General features: G+C 39.8%; 3 protein-coding genes across 4 annotated transcripts; 1 reads left to right on the forward strand and 2 right to left on the reverse strand.

The window, feature by feature from the left end:
- Window positions 1-1,025: 1,025 nt before the first annotated feature.
- On the forward strand, window positions 1,026-17,765 carry LOC140159044 (tyrosyl-DNA phosphodiesterase 2-like). Of its 2 annotated transcripts, none has more exons than XM_072182370.1 (6): window positions 1,026-1,101; window positions 8,595-8,689; window positions 9,320-9,463; window positions 11,433-11,643; window positions 16,303-16,473; window positions 17,351-17,765. In XM_072182370.1, the coding sequence occupies exons 2-6, from the start codon at window positions 8,682-8,684 to the stop codon at window positions 17,648-17,650; spliced, it is 834 nt and encodes a 277-aa protein (XP_072038471.1). In that variant the 5' UTR covers window positions 1,026-1,101; window positions 8,595-8,681; the 3' UTR covers window positions 17,651-17,765. The 2 variants fall into 2 exon arrangements, with proteins under 2 accessions (XP_072038471.1, XP_072038472.1); XM_072182371.1 differs by having other exon boundaries at window positions 8,599-8,689.
- LOC140159538 (uncharacterized protein B0403.1-like) lies at window positions 1,419-2,123 on the reverse strand. Its single transcript, XM_072183028.1, has one exon. The coding sequence runs from the start codon at window positions 2,121-2,123 to the stop codon at window positions 1,419-1,421; it is 705 nt and encodes a 234-aa protein (XP_072039129.1).
- LOC140159539 (uncharacterized) lies at window positions 3,295-4,845 on the reverse strand. Its single transcript, XM_072183029.1, has one exon. The coding sequence runs from the start codon at window positions 4,843-4,845 to the stop codon at window positions 3,295-3,297; it is 1,551 nt and encodes a 516-aa protein (XP_072039130.1).
- Window positions 17,766-18,103: the final 338 nt, after the last annotated feature.

An 18,103-nucleotide genomic window follows, 5' to 3' on the forward strand; every position in this document is an offset into this window, starting at 1 on the left:
AAGGCACCGTCCTCGGACCGTTATTGTTCTTAGCGTATATAAACGACCTCCCGAATAACATCTCGTCGGAGGTCCGTTTATTCGCGGACGACTGTGTAATGTACCGCCCCATCCACGACAACTCTGATGTTGAAACCCTCCAGCAAGATCTGGATAAACTGGATGTCTGGCAAAAGACCTGGCAGATGCAGTTTAACGTGCAGAAATGTTATACTTTAAAAATAACTCATTCTAGACAAAAACCAGACCATCAATACAAACTTGGTCAAAACATACTTCAAGAAACTGAGACTCATACTTATCTGGGTGTACACCTTACAAAAGACCTAAAATGGGATGTTCATGTTAACCAAGCTGTAGCCAAAGCAAAGAGAGTGCTTGGAGTTGTGTGTAGAAACTTACACCCCTGTACAACTACTCTAAAAGCCACAGCATATAAAGCTTTGGTACGCCCACACCTTGAGTATAGCTGTTGCGTTTGGGACCCCGCTAATAAAGAACTCATACAGAAGGTGGAAGCTGTCCAACGCAAAGCAGCAAGATTCGCTTGCAGAGATTACGGCAGAACAAGCAGCGTCACAGAGATGATGAAATCACTACAATGGGATTCTCTCCAAATGCGTCGGCAGGCAACAAGGTTGACTATGCTTCACAAAGTCAACTCTGGCCAGGTTGCCATACCGGCGCAAACGTTTCTCACACCAGTCGTCCGCCCCACTCGTCATAACAACAGCCTAGCATATCTCAGACCAAGAGCAAAGAAAAACTGCTACAGAGACTCGTACTTCCCAAGAACAATTCAAGAGTGGAATGTACTGCCTGAACATATAGTTAACATACCAATCACCTCAACATTCAAGACCGAAGTTACAGATCACTTAAGAAGAAAGCAACTACAACAAGCATAAGCAACCTACGCGCCCTCACATCCCTTCGCGCTTGACTTCATGTATGGAAGCGTTGCGAAGTATTCTTCAAAGTCAAAAAGTTACTGAATTCAGGGACTGCATGTCATACACCACCTGATTTCATCAACGAGATCGAGTGTTGCGTGATTTACTCCCGGGGATTTACTGATGCGGACTGTGTCTTGAAAGAGCCGTAAGTATGCAAGCATAGGCCTTCAAACACTAAAAAAAGGGTGGGTTTAGAAGTCGACAATTGCATTCTCAAAGCTTTTTGTAATTTCCGAAACACAAAAAAATATTGAAATATGATCCCATTCTGTTTAGTCGAAAACTAGTGCAACGTAGGCCTACCTAGACTAGCTCGAGACATCTATCTAAAGAAATACTGGACAGGACCAATTGGTATCGACGTCCAGATTCTGGTGGCATCACAAATGTCTAAAAACAACTCAACTGAGGGTGCATAATCCAAGGGTGCGCATAAAAACAGTGTAAGTGGTGCAGAGTGGCTTAGTTTGATGAGGCTGGGGTTGAATCCACTGGCTCGCCTGTGTACAGCTGAGCTGAGTGAGTCTGTATGTAGCTCCAGACCTTGGTGTTGAACGATTTGGTTGATGTTGACTCGTGAATGATGGATGCAGGAAGTATGTTCCACTGGGTGATGGTACGGGGGTAGAAGCTATACTTGTGAGTCATGGTTCTGGCACCGTGGTTGATGTATTGGTTTGGTCTTTGGCTACGGGTTTCTGCTCTGTCAGGAATGTCATCAACAGATATAAACTTCTCGGGGATGGAGAGTGGAAGATCACCTGAGTTGATCTTGTGCAGCATGGTCAGACGTGTTGCTGTTCTTCTGTCTTGAAGAGAGGGCCAATTCAGCTCCTGAAGCATATCGGAAACGCTGGCCTTCCGTTGATAGTTCCCTTTCACAAAGCGGGCCGCTTTCCTCTGGACTGATTCAAGGGCTGAAATGTGCTTCTTGTGATAGGGATCCCATGCTGTACACGAATACTCCAAGATCGGTCTTACTAGAGAAGTGTATGCCTGCTGTTTGATATTCTCAGGACATTTGTGTAGGTTGCGTTGAAGGAAGTTGAGAGATTTCCGGGCTTTGCCTGTGATGTTATTTATGTGTGGACCCCAGTCTAGCTTTGACGAGAGTTCTACACCCAGGTACGGATGGTGTTCAACTTGTTGTAGGTCAGTCCCCATCATATTGTAGATCGACTTGACAATGTGTTTCCTCTTGTTTGTGATGCGAAGAAGGGAGCACTTTGCAGGGTTAAATTTCATCTGCCATTCATTGGACCACTGTGTCAAGGTGTCAAGATCCTTTTGAAGAAGTGCAGCATCCTTCTTGGTGTTGATTTGTCGATAGAGTAGACAGTCATCAGCAAACAATCGGATGGAGGATGAGATGTTGTCAGCAATATCATTGATGTACAATAAGAAGAGGAGTGGTCCTAACACAGTACCCTGGGGTACTCGGAATCCACGGTTGCATCCGTTGACCTCTCACCATCAACAACAACAGCCTGAGTGCGAGATGTTAACCAGCTTTCAATCCAAGTGTTGGTAGTGCCTTGTATACCATACCATCCTAACTTGTACATAAGTCTTCTGTGAGCTACAACATCGAAAGCCTTGGAGAAATCCAATATCAGGCAGTCAATCTGTTGTTTCTGGTCAATGCCACTACTTAGATCCTCCAGTGTTGCTATCAGCTGAGTCTCGCAACTATGGTGTTTCCTAAACCCATGCTGAAATTCATTCAAGATGTTATGCTGATCTAGATGAGCTCTGATGTTACTGGAGATGATGTGCTCTAACACCTTACATGCAATACAAGTTAGGGAGACGGGTCTATAGTTGGCTGGCTGGGTCCTATCACCCTTCTTGAAGACTGCTGTCACATTGGCTTGCCTCCAATCTTCAGGAATATCCCGGTGTCAAGAGATTGCTGAAATATGATTTGTAGTACAGGTGCAAGGATGGAAGCATGCTCTTTCAAGATTCTTGTTGGAACCTGGTCTGGTCCTGATGCTTTTCCGAGGGTTTTGAGAAGCAAGCAGCTTCTCAACTCCAGCTACAGTAATGGTGATGTCAGGCATTGTCGGAAATGGACTTGGACCTTTTGATGGTATAGAAGAAGTATCTTCCGTGGTGAATACTGAGCTGTACTGCCTGGACAGGGCTTCAGCTTTCTCCTTAGCAGAAGTGACGACTTGATTCATGGAGACCAAGGATGCTATTCCCATACTATCTCTTTTCAAAGATTTGACATACTTCCAAAGATTCTTGGAACCACTGTCTGGCTCTTCAAATATGCCATTGATGTAATCAGTATGTGCTTCATTCAACTTTTGCTTGATGAGGGTTTGAAGCCTTAAGTGTACTTGTCCCAGTTCTTCTTAGACTTGTATTTCTTATAGGTGGTGTACCGCCGCTTCCTCCACTTCATCAGTCGTTTGATCTCGGATGTCATCCAGGGAAGGTCTCCACTAGCTTTAAGACGCTTAGTAGGAACATTCTTATCCATTATGTTCTTCACTTCTTGCTTGAAGTAAGACCAATTGGCTGATGCAGATCTTGATTTCCAAGTCTCACAGAAATCAGTGCTGAAGGAGGTAAGATCTTTCTCCATAGTCTCATTGTCAGCTTTATTGTGCAAGTAGATGGTTCTGGGTTTCTTCTTATTCCTTGTGATGTCGATGTTACAGTCGGCCGTGACAGCTTCATGGTCACTAATACCTGGAATGGCTCTAACTCTGGCCAAGCTATCTGGTGTATTGGTAAGCAGCAGATCTAGAGTATTATCCAGTCGTGTAGACTCCATCACAAGTTGATCCAAGAAGTAGCCATTTGTCATATCAAGCATTGTCTCATTAACTAAGTAGCCATACTGTGGATTTGGACAGATTGTGTTGGTTTCCCAATCAATTGATGGCAGGTTAAAGTCACCCATGAGAATAACTCTGGGGATGGTACGACCTTTGAACAGCTTCTCAAGATCACTATGAAGACTTAGCAGGCTGGAGTTGTCTCTATTTGGAACTCTGTAGAAGCTTCCAAAGTAAACTGGTGGTGATTTCCCAGATTTGACTTTAATCATGGTTAGCTCACACTTCTTCCCAACTCCGGTCACTTCGCTAGCAACAATATCATCCTTGTACGCAACAAAAACTCCGCCACCATTTCTATCTCTATCCTTGCGTTGGACTTTGTAGTTGGCAGGAAATACTTCAGCACTACTGAAGGAGCTGTCAATATGGGACTCAGTTCCCATAACAATATCAGGTTGTTCAAGGTTGATCAAGGAAGCAAGTTGGTTTCTTTTCCCTGTACCCTTCAGTCCAGCACAATTGACGGTCATGAGCTTAAACTTGCGTTGGGGACGTTTACGGGCTGTGTTTGGTTTCCCCTGATTTGATGCAGGCGCAGGACTAGAAGTCATCGGGACAGGATCAGGATCAATATCTTTATCGGGTGGCTCATCAGAATCAGAGTCGGATTCTGCTAATAAGCTGAATGAGTTTTCTGTGTCTGTCATCAGGTCACCAAATAGGCTACTACTAAAGCTCGGCATGGCACAATGCGGACAAATCCAGCTGAACCCCTGTTGACTGTTCATGAATTCTTTGTACAATTTACCAGACACTCCACCACATTTAATATGGAACCATTGAAAACAGCCATCACATTCAACTCCTCTGTGGGTATATGCCACTGGTTTATTACACAAGCCACAAGGGAATTTGGTAGGGCCAGGATTTTCTTCAATATCCCCACTCAGCAAGATGAGAAGGAACATCAGCCATAGGTAGAAGCAATTAGTGACTTCAGGCAAGCAGCCAAACTGTTTGGTGTTACATGATCGCGATGTAAACAATGTAACCAATGTAAACAATGCATGTAGACTACGGCGGGAATCCGCCATTTTGGATCGAACTCACCCAGTTCAGTCAAGCTGTGAAGTTTCTTCAAGTAAATATCCAAATCAACAACACATCTTCCGGCGATTTCCAACCAGATAATACCTTGAGAAAAACCCCAAACAACTGTTCATGAGTGGAAGGCAAATTCTGACAAAATCCTTGGAAAATTTTGACCCAAATCGGGAGCGATGTTCAGAGACATGTTGCGATGCCACCACAACAATCACACATTCCGCTAAGCTCTAGCTTAGCTCTAGCTAAAGTACAGGTTTACATTTACTATCTTACTGTCTTGCTGTATTTCAGCTAGAGCTCCAAACGACAAGCTTCCGGGTTTTTTTGGAGACTGACAATACTGTTACGTAAGATGAAGAAGAAACCCGCCTCGTAGCCCGCCCTACTCATTCATATCAAAACCTTTAGTAACATTTCAGAATCAGTGAATTCACGGCAGACTTGGCCATTCAAAACGCAACAGAAAACTGGCTAAAAATGACCAAATTTTTTCTTTAAATCGCCGTCAATTTCGAACTAGTGAACTCAGAATTCTATACCCACGTTTATATTACCTTGAGATATTCTTTAACCCTAAAATTATTTTTTTGAAGCTGTAGGTGCTTCCATAAACCCGCCTGAATTTTTATTTATTCCATCTTTTCACTCATTTTGTTCCTTTCCCTGTGTGAGATCAAGTTTTTCTGTGTTTTCCTGTCAAACCTGCCCTGTTCCAACAGTCACTCTACGAAATAGCGCCACGTTATTAAAAATGTTCTCGGGTTAATCGACTGTATAGACATTTTCCCTAATGGTCATATAAAAATAGTTATGATAGACCTGAATTTAGTCTCGCCAAGCATACAAAAACTATGGGTACCCCTATTCAGAAGTCAATTCTAGTCCCTTCGATAACTCGCTGGGTCTGCCAGTCTTAGTCACAGCCTATATGGCACAGCATAATTAGCATTGACACGTGAAATACGACCAAGCGTAGACTTTGCGTGAGACTCATGGACTATCGATCTATTTTTAGCATGACTCCACACAGCTCGCGTTCATCAAGGTCACTATTGCTTTTCATTGTGTAGTGAATATTATTTTGGGTAAAAAACATGTTACTTTTCACATAGAAAGGTTTTGATATGATTTCATTGATTGCAATTTGCCTCCACACATTACGTAATCAACATTAAGCTTTTGTGAGGATTAGTGAGTGGATAAGAAATTGACAGTGGAAGATACGAAGGACACGCCGATTGTTAGTTGTCAAGCATGAATTGCCGCAACGTATTAATATTTTACCGCATGGCATTCCGCAAACACCAAAGATCATCTCATATGAAAGAAAGCTGAATGCGATCTGTACTTTTGTAACATTCCGATCGCTTTTGATCACCTATCAGCGAATTTGCTTGAAAACATGTGAGTTCATGTTGTGTAAACATAATTAGCATAGACACAATTGAAATTACGATGCAATGCAATGCAATTTGAATGCGCAGCAGATCTATAGAAATAACGTTGCCCGGTTTTATGCAGAATTAGACCCTGTCTGACCTAGACTAGAAGCTCCTAGAATATTTTCTCAATTTGAATTTTATCACTGTATAGATCCCTGTAGGCCTACTAAAAACTTCAAAAAGATGTAGGCATATTCTCTTTGGATGCAAATCTGCACCTCCTGGACCAACCACTTATGATCAGTAATACCACGCTTAGAAAGGGTGGGTTTCGGAGTTTTGGTATAATAAAGGGTATAAAATAAAAAGGGTTGGTTTGAAATAACAAGGGTGGGTTACCACTGCCAACTATGGTTACCCCTGAGAGTATAATCTCCGCACAGTATGCGTGTTTTTGTGCCTGCATGTACAGCCTCATGCTATTATTAGACCAATCAGTTGGTAGACTAAATGCTTGTCAGACCATTGAGACCAAATGGTTTGTAGACCAAATGGTTCATTAGCTTTCATTAGACCAATTGCTTTTTAGACCAAAGCATTATTAGACCAAATGGTGTAGACTTATTAGGTATTAGACTAAATGGTTATAAATCGGACCAAATGGTCATAGGACAAAATGATTAGGAGCTGTGCAATAATTATGAGCCCTGGGGGAGGGTAAGTTGGGGGGAGGCAAGAAATTTTGGCGAGCTGAAAGGGGAGCAAGCAATTTTTGGCCAAGCCGGGGCACAGCGATTTTTGGCACACATTCATGGGCGCCTTTTAAATAAAAGCGCTCTAAAAGGCTTAGGAAAACAGTCTGGCGCTTAATATGCAAATTTTTCTGCTTGCTGCGCTCGCAACATATATCAAGACCATTTTAAGCTTTGCAAATTGGGATCCAAATATTTGGCATGTGTAAGGGGGGGCAAAGATTTTTTGGCAGGCCGAGAGGGGCAAGTGGCTTTTTGCAGGCCGGGGGGTGCAAGCGATTTTTGGCGGGTTGTTCGGAAATTTTACTACCCCGGGTGTTCATATAATTATTGCACAGCCCCTTATTGGACGTAGTAGATATAGATATAGTGGCTTAGACAAAATGGATATAGACAAAAAAGGTTATTTGACAAAATGGTATTAGACCTAATGGCAATTCCCCGTTTTGCTTTTGCTCTAACAAGTCTCGTACTTATCTATAATTACTACTCTATAAAACTACGAACACTATTAGACATGAACAAAGTCTGTCATTGATTTGTGACAGCAAATTAAACTTGCTGTTGAATTTTGGTCGAAATCAGCCGGAAATGGGCTATGGAGGTAGGGGCACTTGACTCTATTGTTTTCAAATAACAATGGAGCTCAATTTATAGATGACCGCATTTTGCACAGAAGGAAATTGATTCATTCAAATTTTCTAATACAGTGCTGAATACATTGAAAAGTGATTACTTTTTATGTAAAATTAAAACTGTCCAAATTCTGTTAAAGAAATTCAGGTACAATTACCGAATAGGGTGTAACTTGCTAGACTTGAGTCCAGTGATGTAACTAGGGGGCGGGCAACATGCCCCGGGCACTACCACTAGGGCGCGCCAAATTGGCCTCACTTACAAAAATATTGAATCTACCATTTGGCATGCAGCTCGCTATGATGCTATGCACTCAACCGTTTAGTATAACACAGACTGCGTGGAGACTAGACTCGCCCTCGCTGTGCTGGAAAGTTTTATGTACTCAGGTGTATCGAGGTGGAATCTGTGCGTAGCCATAGATGCATTTATAAGAGAATCGTTTTTGTAGTCAAACCTTTTCATGTTTTGTTATTTCCCCAAAGCCCTACCTAGCTTGAAGAAAGTGTTTACAATGTGTTTATAAATGATTAAATGATAACCAAGAATTTTTCATCCCAACAATTTTAGAAATAAAGTAAGGAAGCAAATATGAAAAATAACAAAAATATTTGAAAATCTCCAAAAATAGGTGAGGATGGGGACGATAGGCCTACATCTACATGTTATTTATTTTACTTGGCCTAACATATATTATCGATTTTATGCCATCAAACATTCGTTAGAATTTTAAACATTACTGGAAATAGAATGGGAATAAATTAAATACGGGATTAAATAAAAGACATGTCACATCAATTATTCTACATCGAATAGACAGAGTCTGTATAGCGGCCCTTTAGACATGATGTCATCAACTACAGAAACTAAGCTCAATAACACAATAATATACAATAGAAGCAGGACAAAAGATTTTAATGAGGTTAGATAGGAGAAAGATAAAACAACCTTATGTATTTTCACCAGATAGCAGACTAGAGTTATTGACAAGCAAAGTTAGATGCCCAGAAGATTGAGCAGCCTGGATCGGATCCAACAGCCACCAATCCCAGTATGGCAAGGTAAGGAGTTGACATTCATATTCATAAATGATATAGCAAAAAGAAAAATATTTGATTTAAAAGGGCATTTTGTGATCCACAGCATCATCTATGCATCATCGTCTATGGAGCAGTGTAATACACATAATCATGCATAACTCGCAAACGCAAAATCAGAATCAACTGATATTTTGGGAAAGTTTTTTTCGTGGATATCTACTGAAAAATGTCATAAAAAGATGCTAGGATCACAAACTCCTTTAAGCAGCAATTTTTACAATATGCTTCTGGAGAGAAAACAAATTTTGTTACACATATACCAACATTATTGTCTAACTGAAATTCACAAAATGTGGGAATTGTTTTCCTTGTGGAAGTTCTTGATTTGCATATTTTCCATATTAAGTTCATAATTTTGATCATATTTGTCAAGTTATATCCAGTTTCCATATGTCAGCGTTTCTGGTTGCCCGGCATCAAATTTTGGTTGTGGCAGCTGGCTGGGCGAGGCATTCTGCAAGCCCTGTTGTGAATCTTCTTTTTAATTTAACCCAGTAAATACCCTAGCGGTTTTTTGCTAAAAGAAAGTGTAAAAATTAAAATAGTTTAATGATTGTGTTCAGCTTGAGCAACATTTGTATTTATTTTCAGTGCTGCATCGTTTTCCTACGCTGCTGCTCTTACATCGACAGTCAGAAACAAGTTTAGTCTCATGACATGGAACACAGCTGGATTGGATCATGAGCCGGACGAATTACGGGAATGTACTTTGGCGCAATGTGAGGAAGTGAAAATGTAAGAGTTTATAAGCAATGTCTAGCCAGTTATCTGATATCATAAATATAGTAGTACGACTAGTATGTAGGGGTGTACAAGTCCACATTTACTCATGTGGCATATGGTTTGATGTGGACATCCCGGGGGGTACTCAGTACAAATGACCATACTGGGACGTGCATAAACATGGGTAGCATTTTCAGCCTTCTGGTATATCAATGACCCCTTTTTCAAAGCCTATTTTGGTATATGAATGGGTCCTATTTTCAAAATTTTCTCAATTTTTTTGGAAAACAGCCCAATTTTTCCTTAATCTAGCCAAAATTTTCCCAAAATTTTAGAAAAATTTGTAAAAACTAAGACAATTTTGGGTAAATTCGGCTTAAAATTTTGACTTTTGGTATAGCAATGGGTCCAAATTTCTTGAAAAATTGGTATATTTATGGGTCTACTTCCAAAATCTTGAGTACCCCCCCGGGGTGGACATCATTTAACAAGCATGTGAAATTAATATGTATTTTGAACTTTCAAAAGATGATGTATTCAGTATTTCATTATTGCATGAATATCAGCAGAACATAACACAATGATCTTGGTAACCAGAGGTGATGTGTCGTAACATACTTTGAATTGGCCATGAAATAAATGCCTATACTCCCTATTCCAGAAAAATACAGCACTACTTTTATGTATTAAAAAAATATTACATTGTTTTGCCAAATGAAAAAACAAAAATCCTAATCGTTGAATTAGTTCTAATTGGCAATGAGAGTCAAATTTTAATGTTTGGCCAAAAACATGCAATCTATAAGTCTAACACATGACTTGTTTATCACTGAACACAGTACCACACGGTAGACTGTAAAATCGCACAGCCAAATTTGCACGCTACAGAGCCTGAAAAAAATGATCCCGCGGACCACAAATTGACATGGGCGCTGCCATGGGGTGCTAATGGGTGCTGGGGTGCTAATGAACGCGTCGCCAGCACAAGTCCAACGCGATGTCCAACGCGATCAATAACGCGTATAGGGCGCATACAAGTGCACCTACGCGGCCGCGGCCGGTAGGTAGTTCCTGGATACGCGATTACAGGGTCAATGGCCGCTTCCACGCAGTAACATACTTCTGAACTGAGTGTCAGGGCCCTGACAGTACGTCAAAGCAAAGTATGCCAATGATGGGACTGTAAGAGAGATGAATGTCAATATTTAAGTAAAATTAATGTTAAGCTGATCAATTTGAATCTTTAGATACTGTCACAAAAAGTAGACCATTTTGACGCAATAAAATAGTTCACATACGCCATGTGCTCATTACATCTTACGATCATGCAAGGGTAAAACCAGGGGATTCAGGCCAAGTATCACCCAGTATAATTGCGCATGCTAACTTGCGCATTACTAAGTAATAATGTGTGATTTACATAAAGAATAGATTCCTATTCATATGTTTGTCCTCTTTTAATTTCGAGCCAAACCTATGAGGTAAAACGAAGAAAATAGCTATTTTATTCAAGCGCCAATAATGTGTGTATCAGCTCGTCAATCGTATTATTATCATGAATATTGGCGTCGCTTCACACAGCTGGGACGAACAAACAAGACGTAAGAAGAATAGTGATATGCACACAGTTTATACATCAATTATTCAATGATACACATGCTTGTGGTGTGTTTACCTTTTGATCGGTGAACTGGGAATAAGACCGTAGATCTGCAGATTTAATATTTAAACTTTAACTTTACTGAAATTAGAGCACTTTTGAATTTCATGTGGTATTTTAGTACACCATCGTGCATTACAATCATGCAAAAAGTAGGAATTCAAGAAAAATTGAGGGTGTCGCTGTGGAGCAAATCACACATTATGACTTAAACACACACTGATGTCACTACTATCAAACTCGAGAGCCAAAACAAAGTTTAGTCAAGACTTTTTTTATTGTAATGCAAGTAACATAATTGTTATGTTTTTCTTATTGTAGGTATTCACCTGATGTTGTATATCTACAAGAAGTAACTCCATCCACCTGTGGCCTACTACGTTCCACATTGCAAGATTATAAAATGATTCCTGCTACTGAAGGCAGATACTTTACAGCAATACTGCTGAAGAATTCATCTGTGCAGCATTTGTCAGGCTCAATCGAGACATTTTTTGGGTCAAAGCAAGGGCGTCAATTACAAACTGTCCGGGTAATAAATACCTTCAAACTATTGAGATTTACATTATAGTCTGTCTCATCTCAAATTGAGAGTAATGTTGGATTTCTCAGACCCAGGTTCTAATCTGTGTATTTATGTGGTTGCATCACCAGCTAACTAGTGCACAGCGCTATGTTGAACAAAGGGGAAGTCGTGCGATTTTGTTGTTAAAAGCAATTTCTCAATTGATTTCATTACATTGAAAGGTAAAGATTGAAATAAAACATGTTTTCATTTTTTTAAAGACCGTTTAGTGCCTAAAATCCAAGATGGCCGCCGTGATGGAAAATTTGCCATATTTTACTCATAAATTGCACTTCAGTAGGGTACAGAATGGAAGTCCCATTCTCGGGTTCAGTACAAGAAGTTTTGAAGGTGTTACTTTATAGATTTGCTGACTCTGAATAAAATGAGAGGGGTCTGCGCCATCGAAAAGTGTGGGGAACTCTTGGTAGAGGCGTTTTTCAAAATGGCATAAAATCCCTTAAAATCACCATAACTTGGTCAGAGAAGCACCCAGCAGCACGATTCTGATGTCTATACCCATGTTTTCAGGGTCAAGGAATCCAATAGAGTCATTTACAACAGCCTTTGCCTATCATTCCAAGATGGCTGCCAAAATTTCAAAATGGCCGCCAGTGAAAATTAATTTGGCTATATATCTCTGGTGCAGAAAGCTGGTGTCTATACCCATGTTTACAGGATCTAGAAATCCATTGGTATAATCTAAAACAGCACAGGACCTTAAATCCCAAGATGGCCGCCAAAATTTAAAAATAACCACCTCTAAAATGCAGCATTTAGCCTATATCTTATCTTATCAGTGGATTATACGGCCTTATCCGGGGTTTACAATCCTTAGCTGGGACTAAGATACCTTAACCTTAGCATAACGCAGTCTAAACCCCAGATTAGGTATCTAAACCCCAGATAAGGCGCCGTAACCACAGATTAAGGGACATAAATTCCAGATAAAGCAGTCCAAACCCCAAATAAGTTGCCTTAACCCTAAATAAGGAACATAAACCACAGATAAGGCATCTAAACCCCACGTAACGTGCCTTAACTCTAGATAAGGATTGTTAACCCCCGATAAGGGTCGTAAAGCCCAAATAAGGCACCAAATCCCAGATAGGGCGCCTTAACCCCAGATAAGAGGCGTAAACCCCAGATAAGGCAGTTTAAACCCCAGATAAGGCGCCTTAACACCAGATAAGGAACGTAAACACCAGATAAAGCATCTAAGTCCCACATAAGGCATCTAAATCCCAGATAAGGCGCCTTAACTTCAGATGAGGGACGTAAACCTAGGATAACACAGTCTAAACCCCAGATAAGGCATTTAAACTCCAAATAAGGGATGTAAACCATAAGGGATGTAAAACCCCAAAAATGGGATGTAAACCATAGATAAGGCAGTCTAAATCCCAGATCCATTCTTTAGGCATCAAAACCCAGATAAGGCGCCTTAACCCCAGATAAGGGACGCAAACCCCAGATAAGGCAGTCTAAACTCCAGATAAGGCACCTTAACCACATATAAGAGATGTAAATATAGGATAATGCAATCTAAAATAAGTCCAAATAAGCTGCCTTAACCCCTGATAAGGGTTGTTAACTGGGGATAACACAGTCTAGACCCCAGATAAGGCATCTAAACCCCAGAAACCCCAGATAAGGCAGTTTAAAAAACCCAAATACGGCACCTTAAACCCTAGATAAGGAACACAAACCCCATATAAGGCAGTCTAAATCTCAGTAAACCAAGATAAGGTGCCCTAACCCCAGATAAGGGACCTGAATCTAGGATAATGTAGTCTAAACCCCAGATAAGGTGCCCTAACCCCAGATCAGGAACGTGGATCTAGGATAATGCAGTCTAAACCCCAGATAAGGTGCCCTAACCCCCGAGAGGGACGTGAATCTAGGATAACGCAGTCTAAACCCCTAAACCCATTACACTGTTGTCAATGGGAAAATGGCTGATTTTGGGTGAAATTTTCTCAAATTTAGAACTCTCACAGTTAATATAGTTAAATATCAACATAGGTTGAAATGAGACTTTTCTTGCGCCCTCGAAGCTGAAAGATACAATTAATTAGATAGGGCGAATATGCTAAAAGGTGTCATATAATGAGAAAAATATACCATTTCGAAGCATCAAAACTTGGTCAATTACAGTGATTTTAAACAGTCTTTTCAGATGCCACGCAAATAGATAGTTCATCATTTCCATGCATCGCCCAGGCCTATTAGTGGTGTATAACCATGCACTAGTGCCATGTACTGTATCTGATATGCCGTCCATCTTGGACCTGGCAAGGGGGCTGGTTATGTAAAACATTGTGCTTTTGGTTCAAAGACATAATTATACACTTGGAAACGTGATCATAAAAACAAACTCACGCATTTACATTTAAGCAGTATAAGTAGCCATATTGGTCGCCATATTGAATAATAATCATAATTCTAGAATATTAAAGTTATCTTTGAGTGCATGACACAATGCTAGTTCTAGTGTTTGAAATTTAGATTTTGAGCATACTTTGAGAGAGGTATGTGGCTTTTTTTGCATGTGTCAGTCAGTTTTACAAGATTTTGGCAGCCATCTTGGATTTTACCACTTACCGTGAAATATTAAATCTTTCTTTGAGTGTCTGACACAAGGCTGCATAGTTCCAGTGTTTGAAATTTATGTTTTTAGCATATTTTGAGAGCAATATATAGCTTTTTTGCATGTGTCAGTCAGTTTTATAGGATTTTGGCGGCCATCTTGGATTTTACCACTTACCTCGAAATATTACATCTTTCTTTGAGTGTCTGACACAAGGCTACATAGTTCCAGTGTTTGAAATTTACATTTTAGCATATTTTGAGAGCGATATATAGCTTTTTTTGCATGTGTCAGTCAGTTTTATAGGATTTTGGCGGCCATCTTGGATTTTACCACTTCCCACGAAATAAAAAAATGCAAACATCTTTTTTCCCATTATTTACCCCCACAAGAGACAACATCAAGTGAAAGTTTGCTTTTAACACCGGAATCACACGACTCGACATAGTGCTGAGCACTAAACAGTCAAAATATGCAAGTTTTTCTGCTCGCTGCACTCACATCATATATCCAGACCATTTTAAAGTTGCAAATTGGGTTTTCCCCAAAATTGACATGTGCTAAAGGGAATGGGAAAGCAATCCTGCAGGCCATTCAGAAATTTTACCCTGCCCAGGAGCTCATAATTATTGTAGAGTTTGTAAAATATGTTCTCATGATTTATCAAAGAAAAAAGCAAATTGCCAAACACACATAAATCATGATAAATGTATAAATCTGTATTTTGTCAGCTAAAGTCTGCATGCAAAGGAATCAATTTTGTACTTGTGCAGAAAAATTTGCATGTAATTGTGAAAAGTATTATCTTATCTTGATATATACGTCTAGCCCTCTTCTTTTGTTCCATTATCTATTGTACTTCTTTTGTTCAAAGTCTGGTCAACTACTGTCGATTATATCAAGTAATGTGGACAGGTCAATAAATTTTGAACAAGAGAAGTACATGTTCATATTTAGAAACACTGGCCACATTATTTGACTTTTTGGACATTTCAACAAACTTAAAATGCATCAAAGTTTAATATATTTTACACGATCAGCATAAATTATTATGCAAGTTTATGCATATTAGATTTAAATGAAGATGGTAAACAATACTTGTGTGTATTGAATGACACCAAGAACACCTTTATTGAATAATGCAAATTAGTTTGTATTATGTCTTAAAGCCTGTATAATTAGGACGAGGATGTCAATCTACCTTTGTCCCCCCCCCTCTCCCAACTAACGCAGATTCCGACAAAGTAGGTAACAAAACAAGAGCCATGAGGTCTTACAAATTAAGTTCAACCAAGGATATTTTGCACCTAAAATGCAGTACATTACAGGCCACAAGACTAGATGTAGAAAAACTACAACAATCTGCGGCCTAACCCCAACCAAAAAAGGTCGAGGAAGGTACCCAGGAATATGCGTTGATTTGGTTCAGGACATTTGTTCTATAAGTATATTAAAGACAAATATAAATTCTATGGTGTTAAATGAGTTACCGCCATGTCTAGGTAAAACACACCCACTTTGACCTTTGAACTATTTACATATTCATTATTAATATTACGAATATGTATAATCGAGTGGGACATGACCACAAGTGAATTGAATAGAATCTCCGGTTAAAATCAATGCTGTATTGATTTGATTAAATCACTTTCAATTGACACTAGATAAGACTCGTAGACTCAAACGCAGGACACATGGGAAAAATATTACACTGTCTCGGTGTGTTTTTATTTTGGAAAACCCTAAACTTACACAAGATAATCATATCAGCTTTTCCAGTTTGTCTTTTGGAAAATGAATAAACCATAACAACAAATTCGTTTATTTTGGCTCACCGTATATGTAAGATAAGCGGTTCAAAACAGACCATTACCGTTGATAATCGGTGTCTTGTTGAGGTATGGTTCGCATCGCCCGAGCTCCAACATGCTCAGTCTCGCCTTCGGCGACACTGATTATCTATGGTAATGGTCTGTTTCTCACCCTTTATCTACTACATATCCATTTGTGGACGACTCTTTGTTTTTATTTTTCAGGCAAAATGTGCTGATGCAGAGTTAACACTAATGTGTTCACATCTGGAAAGCCAGGGGAAAAGTGCAGGAGAAAGGGTCAGACAACTCAAAACTGTTTTTGAACGCATAGCAGAAGCATCCTCAAACAGCGCCGTCATATTTGGTGGCGATCTTAATCTACGAGATAAGGAGGTAAGACTTGCTATTTGTGGCATATATTTACTGTTTATTTATCTTAAATTTTGTGATCTAGGGGTGGCAAAGGTATGGGGGATAGTATGATCACAGATGGCAAAATTGGAAAGATTACCATCAGTGGCGTACCGTGGCCATCCCAACCCTGGGGGGGCTGAAGAAGAAACAATTTTGCCGCCCCTTCCTTAACAGCCCGAAAAGGTTGACCCAATTTTTTCACGGTCGTTTGAAAAAGTGAAGAGCAAAAAAAAAAAAAAAAAAAAAAAAAAAAGAATTTAGGCGCTTACGCCCTAAAAGCAACCTTTTTCAAAATTTTGTACGCTTTTTCAATTTTTTTGCGCCCTTTTTTCTTTGCTAATTCGTTTTTGCCGCCCCCTACTTTTACCCCAAAGGCCCCCCCCCAAAAAAAAAATACGCGCATGACCATGCATAGACACATGTAGTAAATGTCAGCTCATTTGGGGTTATCAGGGTCTGTGATCTTGACAGAAGGGAAATTCCCCATATCTCCCCTCTCTGTCTATGCCACTGTATGGAGCACAGTTGGTAGGGATGAAAATGATATTTTTTGCGATTCCCCATATTTATTTATAAATGTGATTATCGCCATATCCTGTTAGTAGTCTTCCTGTTCAGTTTAATACTCTGCAATCTGCATGCTAGCCCTAGGCTTCAACATAAAGTCAAAGTTTTGAGATATTTTCTCAAAATATCAAAAGCTATCTTAAGAACCCCCTGGGTAAGAACCACTGAACCAATACTAGGCTTGCTTGCACTCATTTTAAAGGTCATATGGTCATGATAATTTTTGGTGGAGGGCAAGGAAACAAATTCTTTTTTGGCCTTATTCATTGCATTTATTTCCTTAATGCAGGTTACAAAGGCAGGTGGCCTTCCTAATGGAGTATTTGACATCTGGTCACTCTGTGGTGAACCACCTGATGCAGAATTTACGTGGGACCCAACACAGAATGACAAACTTGAATTTCCATTCAAAATGACAGCGAAGTGCCGATTTGATAGGCTGTACTTGAAGCAGGGTACCGCTTCGGGGCTCAAGGTTGTTCCAGAACGGTTTATGCTTGTGGGCAAGAAACGTTTACCAGTTTGCGAAACGTTTCCAAGTGATCACTGGGGTATTGTATGTGATTTTAAAGTTGAAGAAACCAAGTGAAATGTTTAAGTCATGCAACTAATAATGGTGCTTCAAGCATGTCAAGCAATTTTAATAACTGAAATAGGCCATTTTTGTTTCTTTCCTCGGCCATCTTGAATCAGTATTTTGGGCATGTAATCAAGGCTTATATTAACCAGGCACCCAGGCTTTTTTTACCCCATGGTTGCCAAGTTTTGGCTCCTGGTGTGTCCAATATTTTACACTAAAAACTATAGGACCAGGAGCCATCTTTGGGGCCAGAAGCTCATTTTAGCTCCTGGTCCAGGCATACTTAATATAAGGCCTGCATGTAATGCCTCTGAAAATTTTTGTATGTATTTTTGTTTTAATCTTTGTTATTATGTACAAATTAAGACTAGTCCAGTAAATGATGATGTGATGTATTCAAATCTAATTAGCAGTTTAGCACCTCTTTTTAACACCCCTTGTGTTCTCCTAACTTAATTGCAA

The sequence above is a fragment of the Amphiura filiformis genome, chromosome 8 (assembly GCF_039555335.1).
Source record: "Amphiura filiformis chromosome 8, Afil_fr2py, whole genome shotgun sequence".
Classification (NCBI taxonomy): domain Eukaryota; kingdom Metazoa; phylum Echinodermata; class Ophiuroidea; order Amphilepidida; family Amphiuridae; genus Amphiura; species Amphiura filiformis.